Raw genomic sequence first — 14443 nt, 5'->3', positions numbered from 1 at the left:
ATTTAATATTGAAATTGGTGAAAATTCTTTAATTATATCTTAACGCAAATTAATTACAATATATCACAGTATATACATCGCTTAGTATTATATTAGCCAAATACAAATAACAATTTATCATAAACAAAGTAGTAGAAAATACATGTTACTCTACTTTATTAATCAATAGAATAATTTACAAAACCATACTTTTGAATCAGCTTAATTTTAAAATTATTTATAGACTAAAGGATGATGGTATATTGTACGATTTTTTCTCCTTGCCTCCGACAGAACTTGTTGATATGTATTTTTCTATCTTCCCAGTAATTATTTTAGCTGATTAATTTTCATGATTTATTAAATATTTGTGCAAGCTTGTTTCTGAATCTGAAGAGCTTTGATTTGATTCGTGGAAAGTAGAATGTTGGGTATTTATTATGGGTATAGAACTGTTTGAAGTGGATGCAGCGTGGAAGGAAGAACTACTTAATGGATCTGGAGGACGGTCCTCATTGATTTTTACTGAATACCTATTTAGAGTACCCATTGAGGCCTCGAAAAGTACATCGTTAACAGCTTTTTCGGCAAAAACTCTTTGTTGGGGGTCCAAATTTTTGAGTTTTTCTCCCCAAGCCATTGCAATCACTGGTATTTGTTTTTCCGTGCAAACTGTTACTAGAACTTCGTTTTGCTTTTTTGCTTCCTCGACAACACGACCTTTTTTCTTTGCAGGTGGCTGTTGTGTAGGTGGTGCAATTGATGACCTTTTTCGATTAGATTGGCCTTGGAATGGCAAAACTAAAATTTGTGGGTCACTTACATCGGTTTCGTTTTTTATTTCAATGCTAGATTCCTGAAAAACAAAAATGGAATTTTTAAAAATTTTTCTGTTCTAGTTGACTTCTTTTGCAAGGTAAGTAATGTAAGAGAATCGTGAATTAGAATTTTTTGATAGGAAAAAGTTGTTGACGTGACCTTGTAAATAATGAAACTGTCCTTTATCAAATTCTTGGCTAAAATGTAATCTGGATTTCAAAAGAAATATACTTACGAACCTTTTCGTTACTGTAATCAGAATCCGATGTCTCAGCATTTTGTAAGAACTTCAGCGCATAAAAAGTCCACGATGTTGGTTTATAAACATCTTCGGGTCCTGCTCCAGAACTTTTGGATGCAATAATTTTATTCATTTCTTTTTTATAATTGGAACGCAATGTATTTATCTTTTTGCGTACATCTTCTCGATTAGCGTTCTTGTTGACTTTTTTACAAATAGTTAGTAATTTATCAAGCGCTTGGTTACGTTTATTTTTATCAATATATGCTAGATTTTTCGGATTCCACAATTCTGGTAAAGTTTCGTAAAGGTCTATAAACTGTTGCGTAAATACTTTATGATTTAATGCATCATTTTCAGCCATTTTATTGTTAATCAATTCAGTATTCGTTTAAATAAATTTATAAATAACATACACTGTCAATATATGAACAACTACACTTGCTGCGATTGAATACTGAAGTATTGATGTGCATAGTCAGTATATTGTCAATATCCCTACCATTTGAGGGTGTGGCTAATATTGATGCTGATATAAAAATGCCATTAAACATGAATATATTACATGATCAATAATACTGGCAATATTTTTAAATAGTGACCTTCATATCATCTAGAAAACTGAAATAAAATATTATATGCGATCCTTATGTCATGAATTGTTTATAATGCATTAACATTAGTTTTAAAAAACTTGTGGGCTATGAGTATTTGCAAGTGTGTGTACAGTTTTTGTAAAATAATTTTGTTACAATTTATCTTATTTGTCTCTAAGTCTAATGTTTACAGATAATAATAAAGTACAAAACTTATCGATTTATTTTAAATTGTGTGAATTAAAACTTGAATCTAAAACGAAAAGCAATTTTTTGATTAAAAAGACTTAAAATTTATTTTCAATTTGGATTTTTGGAAACTTTGCTATAAAATGTTCTCAATCAAGGCAATTCGGCCGTTTAGAGGCTACGATGCCACTGAGAAATACACAGACGCACAGATAAACACTTTAAAATTATTCCTTCTTAAATCATTATCAAAGTGATGGTCAAGGACATCAGATGAGATGAAAAGGATACTTAGAGAGCTATCATTTTTTGGGACAAATTTTTGGAAATATTTTAATTGAAATTGAAATATTTGAGTTGAGTTTGTTCTTTTGAATTATTGTTTTGAATTACCTAATTATTTTACCATTACACTATTCAAAATGAATTGAGCCAAGTTTATTTGACCAATCATTTCCATAGCAATTATTTATATGTTAAAATCTTTGAAAATTCACTACTGGAATTGCCAACAGAGTGAGAACCACCTCTCAAAGTAGATTGACAAGGATAGTAAATATCAGGGCCTGGTCATAATACGCATGTTTTAATATACAACGTAATATCCTGGCGCGTATTTTAAATAAGATTATACCCTTTGAAAATACACTACATTTTAAAATACATGATCATACGATCATATGATCATATGATCATATGAAATGTCAATTTGAAATATAAACATATCATTGAAACAGCTGATTCCGGTTATACGATCATGCCTCCTTAGATCATATATTTTAAACACGCCTCCAACTATTTTCATCTTTGTTTATCTACTCTCATCTTTGTTAATCTACTCTGTGACGCCAAAATACATATACTTGGTATACACTGGGCTCATCCATTTAAAATATATGATCTAAGGTTAAAATTATGCATCATGCCTTTTCCAAACTAAATCGATTTTGAAGATCATCGCCAATTTTTAAATTTTTTTGAGAACGGGACTCTAAACTCGCAATGTAAACATAGCTTAAACATTCTTCGTTAAATTATCTTTCAAACGAAACCAAAAAAATTAAAATCGGTTCATCTGTTTAGGCGCTACGATATCACAGACAGACACAAACACATAGCGGTCAAACTTATAACACCCTTTTTTTTTAGTTCGGGTGTTAAAAATATAAAAGATACATAATATTATAGTCACAACAAAGTTAAAATGTAATACATTTAGGGTAGCATTTCAATATCTCTCGTGTCTGAAATTATGTATTTTTATATTTTTTAGCCAAAATTAAAAGCACAGAATTAATCGAAGCCTTTTAAAGAATAACTCCACTTGAATCGATTTTTATTTAGAAGATATGTATTACTAAATGCATAGAAAATTTTTCCCAGCTTTAATGGAATCGTTTCTTTATGAAAAAAGCTTAAATGTAATTGTGAATTTTTCTTTTAATGAAAAATAAAAATATTTGCATAGAAATTGATTAAAACGAACACGAGCTATCTCTCAGTTTCTTTCTTTTCTTGTAAGCTTTATAAATATGTATGAGCTAAGAATGTTATGTGGTTTTGTTATTATCATTTTTCTAGATATATGTACGTTTCGTGCGTGTATATTGAATGATAATATTTTCTACAAACCAAGCTAAGACCAGGCATCTAGCATACAATTCTCGTACTGTGGAACTTTATAATGGTTTGTATAGCACTCATAAAGAAACCAATAAAAAATTAAGTAAATACAAAAACATAATATACTTTTCTAAAGAATACATAAATATATTCCAATATTATTTTAGACGTAGAGTAATTTTTTATGTTATCGAAGAAACCAAACAAATACATGGAGAGCCTCACTCACCCGCCATCATTGTTGTTATTTTTAGGGGTCAGTATAATAAAAGTAAAAAAAAGAAGTGGACAGTTTTTGTAATGTCATTCAAGGTTAATTTGAAATAGTTATTTTTATCAAAGTTTTCGAAATGTAAACAAAAATGAAAGTGTAATGAAAAAAGATTACCCATGTTTAATCCTTGGTTACAAATTTGGAAAAAAAACTGCAAATAGCTTGATAGTATAAGGGACTTTTTACTTCAAAAGGCTGTTTTATCGCATAGCTGGGTAGACTTTGACTTTGTTGTGTTCGGAGTGACTTTTAGCAAAAGTGATATGTTCTGAAGTGTGATGGATGATACATACTCTTTAAGAGTATTTGCTTCTACCTACAGAGCTGAGGTACTCTAAAGACTTTTATCGGGTCGTGAAATTAAATAAATGGAATATTGCAATTTTAGAAATGAACAAAAAATGCTGACTCGGTTTATTCAATTTGATCTTAAAATTACAAATGGTTAAATTTTCAAATTAAGACTTCCCATCTCTTGCTTCGTTTTGACGTAAAAGAAAGACAAGCGATTCACAATTAGATTAAACTTATATAACATGTAATCGAATAGCTTTTAAAATTCAGCGACAGTTTTTTCATTATATTTCAAATAGAAATGTTAAGAGGACAGACTAGCACTCCTGACCATATTATGCTCCTAAATTACTCATATCATACCTATACGCAATTGTGACTTTCACAATTATTGCATTCAAGAAAAAAAAGGCCTTTGGCCTGGCCTTCGGCAGTGGAGCTCGCTGCGCTCGCATATGGCTCTAATAAATGCCTATTGACAATAAAAAATACATAGTACACATAGTAAGTTGTAATATAATGTGATATGATTTATATGCGCTCCCACCATTTAATGAAATTTCATTTTTTTGGTACGGAGCCCTCAAAAACAGTTGTACTGGACCAAATTGTAAATCTAAACCATCCTCGAATCCCTTTGAACTCACACAAAAAATTTCATCAAAATCGGTCCAGCCGTCTAGGAGGAGTTCAGTCACGTACACACGTACACAAGAAATATATATATTATTACCTATTCTATTTCTTGGAAAAAGATTTTGGAAAATGGTTTTTGAGGGGGAATTAATGGTATTTTCTGATGACGTAAATGTTTTCGTGAGGAAAAAATATTCACTGGTGAAATATGACCTCGAATTAAGAAGAAAAACAAGTTTTTTTTCATGTTAAGGGACGAATTTCTCGATAACGTGACGTGCTGAAGCAATTTTGCAATTAGATTCATATTCAGCACGTCAAAAACTTTTCAAAAAGTAAAGTCATGCTTCTGTGACAAAATTTGTGTTGACCAGTGTTATTAGAGTAATTCTAAAAATAAATTTTTCTCTATTTAGTTGCCACATTAATAAATCATTTACAGAACCTTTGTTGTTACCATACATATTCACTTTTACCCGATTCTGTTATTCTATTAGTTTTGTGCTTATTTGATTGAAACGAAATAGCGTGTTATTGGTTTTTATATATACACTATTTATTACAAATAATATTGTTAATCATTATCGATCTATTCGATTGGTGGTATTTCATTACGTTGTACAAAAATGATAAGAGAAAAAAAAATTAATTGAAAGAAAAATAATATTGGCTTCATTAAACAAATTTTACATGGGTTTGTTTTGTTATGAAAAATACAATTTATTTTTTTAGAAATATGGATGTAGACGATTGGGCATACCATTTATTTCCCATCCGCTTGTCACGACATACCTATAATTATTGAGTAAATGTTTGTGTCCAATCATTCATATTTACAAATTTCGTGCTTCTGCAAAATGTCCAATATGGCAGGTATGGTATGGTATGGTATGGAGGTTAGCGGGCCATGCTCGAGCATCGCACCTCGAACCAATGGTTCAGAGCATCTAGCCAAATAGACCCTTGTACTCTATCCCCGCTACGCTTTTCAATGGCTATTATAAGCAACTGATGTACTGAAACCCAGGATTTGCCTAGCGCTGTGTTTCCTAATTTCTTCTGGCTCGACTATGGCCAGACCAAACCATTTCCTTCGCTGCTGTATGAGCGCCGGGCAGTAACAGTGAAATCGATGTTTCTTCTGAATTTTCTCCGCATCTGTCATAAACGGGAGATTGTCTTTTTCCAATCTGATTTGGAACTTGTTCAGGTTATCATGCCCTGTGAGTAACTCTACGATGACTCTAATTTCAGCTCTGTTTAGTTTCAAGATCTCCTCGGCTCTGTTACCGAGGCCCTCTTACAATATGGCAGGTAACAATACTTTAAATTATTTTACAAAATAATGTCTGCGATTTAGTGAGTAATAAATGATAAATCATTGGTAGTGCACGCAAATCTTCTTTTGAATGGTGGCCAGAAATGCTTGTTTCGAAAGGGTAACAATTTTTATTTAGCTTTTTTGAGAATTTTACTAATCAACATTATGGTGGTGGTAGGCGACGAAACGAAGGAATAAAGTTCCAAAAATTTGAGCAGTAAGTCGGATTTGAATGCGGTTTTCGGCATTTGATTCGTTAGTTCTCAATTTGAGTTGAGAATTTAACTCTGGGTAATAAATTAAACACTTTCCGTACTGTAACGAAAACAATAAATAAACGATAAATGAAAACAATCACTTAAGTAGGTATTTTAAATATTTTCAAGAATTTTGAACTTTCTAGATGTTAAAAAGAAAAATATTCAAAAACATTTTACTGTCGATTTGGTTTTTTTTAGTCTTATGTAGTTTTCTTGCACCTCAATATTATATTTCGAATCATTATATTACATAAGTGCAATTAGTGAATCATTTTTAGTACCTTTTAGCTTATGAAATAAGCACAATAAGCTTGTTTTTTTCCACTCAATTTTTTTGCAAATTAAAGTTTTCGCTTTCCTGGACGATTCTCAAAAAACGACATATTTTGAAAGTTTATGATAATTTTCACTTGGAATGAATGAAAACAAATTTTAAAAAAAACTTTTTAATAGAAAGTAAACATGGAAAAGAAAAAAAAACCTAGTGACTCTATCATTATGAGGGATTATTACGCTAGATATCGAAAAATTTTATTCTTACTTTTTAAATTTTATTCTTAATTTATCATCAAAATTGAAAATATATATTTTTTAAATTTGTGCCTAAACTACCGTGCTCGTACATCCTTACTTTTGCGAAATTTAATTGAATTTATCTCAAGTTAGAGACGATCAATCGACCTGAAATTTTTATGGTAATTGTGTTATTATATTCCTAAAAAGTATACACAAATTTAGAATTTTCTGTTGATATGGCCTCTTCATTCTATTACCTTTTTATACCATGTACTGTGTATGAAATATATCAAGGTATACTAAGTTTAGTCCCAAGTTTTTAACGCTTAAAAAAATTGATACTATGAACAAAATTTTGGTTTAGGTATTCATAAAAACACCTAATTAGTCAATTTCCGGTTGTCTATCTGTCTGTCGTCTGTCGGTCGTCTGTCTGTCGCCTGTCTGTCCGTCTGTCATCATGATTACTCAAAAACGAAAAAAGATATCAAGGTGAAATTTTTATAGCGTGCTTAGGACATAAAAAGTGGGGTCAAGTTCGTAAATGAGCAACATATGTCAATTGGGTCTTGGGTCCTTAGGATCCATCTTGTAAACCGTTAGAGATAGAACAAAAGTTCAAATGTAAAAAATGTTTCTTATAAAAAAATAAACATCTTTTGTTTGAAACATTTGTTCGTAAACATCACTGTTTACCCGTGAGAGCGCAAATTATGCGTAAATTGTATAGTATGCATTATATGGGTATATCAGTTACATGTGTGTGACATATATATATATATTTGTAATGTGACAGAGTAATCAACACTGTCTATACATTGTATTTCAACAATTTACTCAGTCAATTGTTTGTTTCCACTTGTTAAAAACTAATACGAGTATATTATAGTTTTACTTTAATATTTATAGTTTAACATTGTTTTATGTGTATACGGCCTATTGTATGGAATATTTTTTGAAAATATTTATACTTTTAAATTAAATTAATATATGTAAAACAATTACTTCCGTTTAGCGACATAACAACAAAACTGTTGTTTGTTTGTTTGTTACATGTTATTAATTCACAATATTTTTATATACAACAACAACAAGAATATCATGTTAATTTACAGTTTGTGTAACTAACGAGTGGCTATATGAACATGGTATTCGCACCGTGCGAGAGTTTTATTGGAGGCGTTTCCATGGTAACGATACACTACTTTAATTATAGAATTGTATGAATGTATATATAATTGTATGAATTGCATTTATGACTTACATTGAAAATTTAATATTATTGTCTCACAAATTTAAATAAATAATTATGATAATTTACATTTGAAACATAATATTTGTGCAATTTGATTTCTTATTTTCACAATTTTTAATGCATTAAGTTCAATTAATTAATATTTTTCAATAATTTTAATAAAGAACATCAGTGTTCATTAAATACTAGTACAGAACACCTGGGCTACGACAAATTTGAGGACAGTCCCATAGAGTATAACGAGCTAAAAGTATAACTTTGTAATGGCTCGCGAATGGTATCATATAAAATAGATATTTTTAAAATAAAATTATACTTCAATTATTGACAAATATTTTTAATTTAATTGTTCCTCAACAAACATTAATTTCTTTAAAACATCAGCTTGTAAACCAGGATCCATGTTATTATCCGCTGTGAAAATATTCAATTCATTTTTGATTTTAATATGACATACATTACATACTGCAAAATTCAAATTCTTTTGAGCAATCTCAAAATTTTTTGCATACATTTTAAAATTAATATCATCTTGATAAAGATATAATTCTTCTTGATCTTCTTTCGTTTCCGATGATCACGCATTAATGATCGATTACGATCACGCTCTTTACGATCCGTCAACGTAAGAAGTCGTGGCATTTTATTGCTAAAATTCCAATTAATTAATAAATAACTTTAAAATTATAATGACTATAATTAAAAATTGTTCATTACTTGTATTAATATCACCTAAATTTTTAAGTTATTCTACTGAAGAACTGAAATCTCCCTGTCCGTACGAACACTGAGCCTAGTCCCATATAAGTATATGCAGACTACCAACATAAATCTATGAGAAATATATTGTGTCTAATTTACAAATACACACTCTGTATTTGTAAATAAATGGATTTTAATGAATTATATATTATATCCTATACAACAGCAATCCACATGTGAGTATATTTAATATGCGACATGTTCATATATTTATTTACATATGCATTATATACAGGGTGAGGGAGTGTATGTATATACAAATATATTTAGATTCTCTCCTATCCTCACTACACTTCCTATATCCATCATACTGTAACATATCTAACAAAAGTTTAATTGTAATGTACATGAACACCACACATTCATGAATATTTTTCATTCTGAATAATTTTGGTTATGGAAAATACTAAATGATTTACATATTTTAATAAAGTTAGACCTAACCGTACCAATCTCTATATTATTATTATTATTATTATTATTATTATTATTTTTTTTGGAAATAAAATGTTTTAGTCTATTTATTTATGTTAAAATTTATAATTTTCATTAAAATTTTTATAATTTCGATATATTTAGTTTGTTATATTATGCACTACATGGGACAAAAAAAAAGTCCTTAGAAGAAGAGCTTAATTATTTAAGTCATATTTCTCGTTCATTATACATTCTGATACCCTGTATATATAAAATGTATCAAGGTATACTAACTTAAGTTCCAAGTTTATAATGCTTAATAATATTGATGCTTCAGGCATAAAATTTTGGTACAGGTGTTCATATAATCACCTAATTAATCCATTTTCGGTTGTCCGTCTGTCCGTCTGTGGGCAGGAGAACTCAAAAACGAAAAGAGATATCAAACTAAAATATTTATAGAGTGTTAAGGACATAAAAAGAGAGGTCTAGTTCGTAAATGAGCAACATAAGTCAATTGGGTCGTGGGCCCGTAGTATCCATTTTACAAATCGTTAGATGTAGAATTAAAGTTAAATAAAAAACTGTTCTTTACTGACTGACCAGCTCTGTTTTCATATTTAACTGACTGACTGTCATAACTCTTATGTACAAGCAATGTAGAATCTGTATAACAATTTTCAGCTTTAGTAAATTTATTTAAATACAACGACAAGCATAACCGTTTTGATAGCATCTATCTGACCTCTGTGCTACCATTCGATTGACTGACCGCAGAATGTGTGTGTACACAACTACTATATCCAATCCTCAAATGATCAGCTTTAATAAATACAGAGAATTTTTTTCGCCAGGCTCTTAATCCATAATAACATTCATTAAAATTCATTGTATTAAACAATACCTCAGAATTTGCAAGTAATTTCGAGCTGACGTTATATTGTAATTTAATTAAAACAATCATTTTTCCCGACATACAATTCAGTTCCGTCTAAGATCTCATAATTTAAAACATATAACGTTTGTAATATGTTTTATCTGATGATTACACGTATAATATAAAAGTTCACGCAATAAATTGGTGTAAAGGCGTACTTTAATGAAATTTCGTGACAATGTAGGCATGTTTTGTTACATTCGCAAAATTATTGTAACTAAAAATTATTCACACGTGAACTATCGTGTTATATAAACACAATAAGTATATAACACGATGATATTAAATTTTACAACGAAATATTATCAATAAAAATAAAACCATATACCATATCTATATATTTGCACGTTAAAATGTAAATATTTAAACAATTTATTTACACGCTAAAAGGAAGAAGTACATTGTGCCAACTAAAAAAAAATTACATGATGTAATTGTGTCTTTTATGTAATCTTATTCTGCTGATAAAAACTGCATTATTAAGAATTCCCGGACAATAAAATAATAGGCTTTAATAAGTAATGTATAAAATTTTTATAAAGTTATTTTTTAAAACTTAGCGATCAAATAGCGACGACGGTAAAGTGTGTATACAAATATTTAAATAAGATTATCAATAAGTAGGTTTTTTTTTTTTGTAAATATAAATCTGTCAACTAGCAATTCATTCAAAAAAATTAATTTATTTCTGATTATTGAAATTTGAAAGAAACATGATCACTACCATCTGTTTAACTTTCGTGATACACGTGTGTTATTCATCAAAAGAATTACAGTTTTGGCCGTAAGATTTAATCGAAATTTCTAATGATAAATAATGTGTTGAAGTAGATGCCAGTAAATATAAGTAGTCAATAGAGTAGATTTTATAAAATATTGCCTTATCGGCCGAATTTTCTCATTAACGAAGTTGACTTTTCAAATACCAAAACACTTCTTAATACCAAATTTTATTCAAATCAGGCTGAAATTGCGACCACTAGAGAGTTTACAGACACATAAACGTATAGATACATATGTGTGTGTATATATTTATAAATTTTAACGATGGTCATTTTTGACATCAAGTAGGTAGGATTGATGAAAATTTGAAGAAATTTTTCCAAAATTCCACCATCAGTACAAAAGCAATAGCTCCATTTCCTTTGGCAATTCGATAACAATCTGTAAATTAAAACAAAATGAATATCTTCAAATAAATGTTTTATGAACGAAATAAATACGTTGGTAGAAAACATTTTTGAAATAATAATAATTTTAATGATTCAACATAATATTTATTAAAATGTATTGATTTATTTTTTTACCCATTAAATATATGCAATATATTAAAAAGGTTAATAGCTTTTATTATAAAATTATTTAAATTTTAAACATTTAATTATTTGCATATTTTTATTTTTTTTTTTTTTTTAATTTTCCATAAAAATTTTAAATAAACTAAAAGCAAAAAAAAAAAAAAAAAATTGTATCTAATTTCACCTTTATAGGTCAAGAGCTACCACATCATTAAAAAAATCTTTTGGTTTTTGGAAATCAAAATTACATTATTATGATTTTTTATTATGAGGTAGAATCCATTAAATTTCAAGAAAAAACATTTTGTAGTCTATCCGATGGCTAGTGGTCTCTCGTATTTCGAAAGTTACTGAATGCAATTGATTGTTTGTGGAAATAATTTCTGGCATATGGATTTAATTCAAAAAAATGTTGGAATAACACAAAAAATATATCTGGAGTGACGGTACGATATTACTTGGAAAGAGTTTCATAATTCTATTACCTCTTTCTAAGTTTTCTCATGAAGAGAATTTATATCGTGAGCTCATAAATATTTTTACAAAGTATTAAACAGTTTGTCGTTTTTAGCACGGCTCTTGAATTTTTTACGATGGGTAAACATTGATGTTTACGAAAAAATGTTTCAAGCAAAAGTTGTTTATTTCTTGATAAGAAAGATTTTTTACATTAAAACTTTTGTTCCATCTCTAACGGTTTACAAGATGGGTCCTACGGACCCATAGGTCAAGAACCAATTGACCTATGTTGCTCATTTACGAACTTGACTTCATTTTTTACGTCCTGAGTACGCTGTAAAAAAATTTCAGTTTGATATCTCTTTACGTTTTTGAGTTATCGTGTTGGCAGACAGACGGACAGATGGACAGACAACCGGAAATGGACTAATTAGGTGATTCTATGAACACCTATACCAAATTTTTTTTTCGTAGCTTCAATATCTTTAGGCGTTACAAACTTGGGACTAAACTTAGTATACCTTGCATATTACATATATGCATGGTATAAAAATGCAAAAAGGATATATTTAATTCTTCAACAGGTTTTCTGCTTCTAATGATTATCTGACATATTTTTGTGAGTTAAAAAATTATTAAAAATTTTGAAATTTTTTGATAAAAATAAATAAAAATTGTGAAATAAAAAATTAACATTTTTATTATAAATTTTCTTTTATGTTAATTTGTTATATTGTAATTATTTTATTTTTAATTTTATATTTATGGACCGTAGAATTGAATATTTTTTTATAGGCAGTCGAGAAAGCCACAAAATATAATTTTATGATAAAATATTTATTTTTAAATATAACCTTTAATACCTGTGAGTAGAGGGTAGGATTGTAATTTATGACTTGCAATGAATGAAATGTCTAAGATTAATTTTGAAAGACAAAATTTACTGTCATATTATTTTATAATAAAAAAAGTCAATAAAATTTTGACAAATATTTTGATAGTGCTAACCTACCAAAGTATGAATCGACAATCCAACAACACAGGTAACTATTGTTAAAAAGGAGGACTATCTGTTGCACTTGAATTTGATTTTCAAATTGATCACTGGGAAATCTTCCGAGCTTTTGATGTCTCTGGTATGTTAGAGTACACTGCATGCTATAATAATAACCTAAGGCATACTTAGCCCACTGGCTGGGCAAAGCCTAACCTAACAACCGCCATTGGTTTCTATCTCTCGCTTTTGACGACTATTGAACACCCGCAAAACTGACCAAATCATCACGCCATCTCCTTGGAGGACATACTCTTTTTCTGGTGTTACTATATAGAGTCCATTGAGTAGTAAAGATAGTCCACCTGCCATACAAAAGTCTAACCACATGACCCGCCCATTTCCACTTCTGCCTATTGACACTCACCACTACATCCCTGATTTTTGATGGGATCAAATCCATAAGTTTTAAGATGGGATCAAATTTTTGTACGCAGTTGAATTTTAGCTTCCTTCAATTGTATCTATATGTATGTATATAAATAATATTTCCAAAAACATAATTTTTAGCGCCAAAAATTTACATTTTAACAAAATATTTCCATTCTTTCGGCTTTCAAGTACATATTTTAACATTAGTTAAAGTTACAAGGATTTATTATAGTTTAATGGATAAAGTAGTTAATATTTATAGCATCAACATTTAAATTACAAAGTAAGCAATGGTACCTACATCTAAGGCGACTAAAACCTAAATAATACAAAAAACCATAAATTCTGTGCACATTTTAAGATTTTAAAATAAACATTTATTAAAAGTGGTTTCACTAAATAAACAGATCAAGAAAACCATGTCGACATATTTACTATACTCAGACGTGCATATACATACATATATTTATACAGGAAGTCCCAATTGTGTTATGATTTTAAATTAAATTTTGAAAGTTGTGAACCGAAACCTTTAGTTTTTTGGTTATTATTAATGAAAAGGGTATACTATTTAGTCTTGGATATGCGATACTTCATCGGAACATAACTTTCAAAGGCTATAGCTAGCTTACAAATATACAAGTAAAATTTGCCAAATTTAATAAAACGTGCTCCAGATGTGGTTTTTTCCTTGTAGTATCCAATCTGAACCGATTCTTGAAACATAACTAAGAACATTATCCATTGAACCTTTAAAAAATCAAAATCGGTACATCCGTTTACGAGCTAACAAATAGACACACACATAACGTCCAAGTACTTGGATTACCGAGCTTTACTTGGTATTTTTTGAGTTAAAAAGGCACAATTTATCACCACTATAAGAACCATTTAAAATGTCTCTACATAAATATCAATTTGAATGTCCCGGTAATGTACTTTATTTCGTCACCAGAAGAAAAATAGATGCCAGAAAGAGTCATATTTTGCAGTCAATGTTGCAGTTTTTTCCTGAAAACACGGATAAAACGAAGTTTTCTAAAAATGAAACTTAGCTAGATTGATTTTTCGCGCCAAAAACCCCTTTCATACTAATTTTCAACAAAATCGTTGTAGCTATTTCCGATATATATATACATCG

General features: G+C 29.2%; 1 protein-coding gene across 1 annotated transcript; it reads right to left on the bottom strand.

Moving 5' to 3' along the window:
- Positions 1 to 314: 314 nt before the first annotated feature.
- LOC123293463 lies at positions 315 to 1477 on the bottom strand. Its single transcript, XM_044874289.1, has 2 exons — positions 1038 to 1477; positions 315 to 835 (listed from the first exon to the last, which is right to left on the bottom strand). The coding sequence occupies exons 1-2, from the start codon at positions 1401 to 1403 to the stop codon at positions 323 to 325; spliced, it is 879 nt and encodes a 292-aa protein (XP_044730224.1). The 5' UTR covers positions 1404 to 1477; the 3' UTR covers positions 315 to 322.
- Positions 1478 to 14443: the final 12966 nt, after the last annotated feature.

The sequence above is a fragment of the Chrysoperla carnea genome, chromosome 2, assembly GCF_905475395.1.
Source record: "Chrysoperla carnea chromosome 2, inChrCarn1.1, whole genome shotgun sequence".
NCBI lineage: Eukaryota > Metazoa > Arthropoda > Insecta > Neuroptera > Chrysopidae > Chrysoperla > Chrysoperla carnea.
Note: the sequence above shows the minus strand (reverse complement) of the source record. Positions and strands in the feature narration are given on the sequence as shown.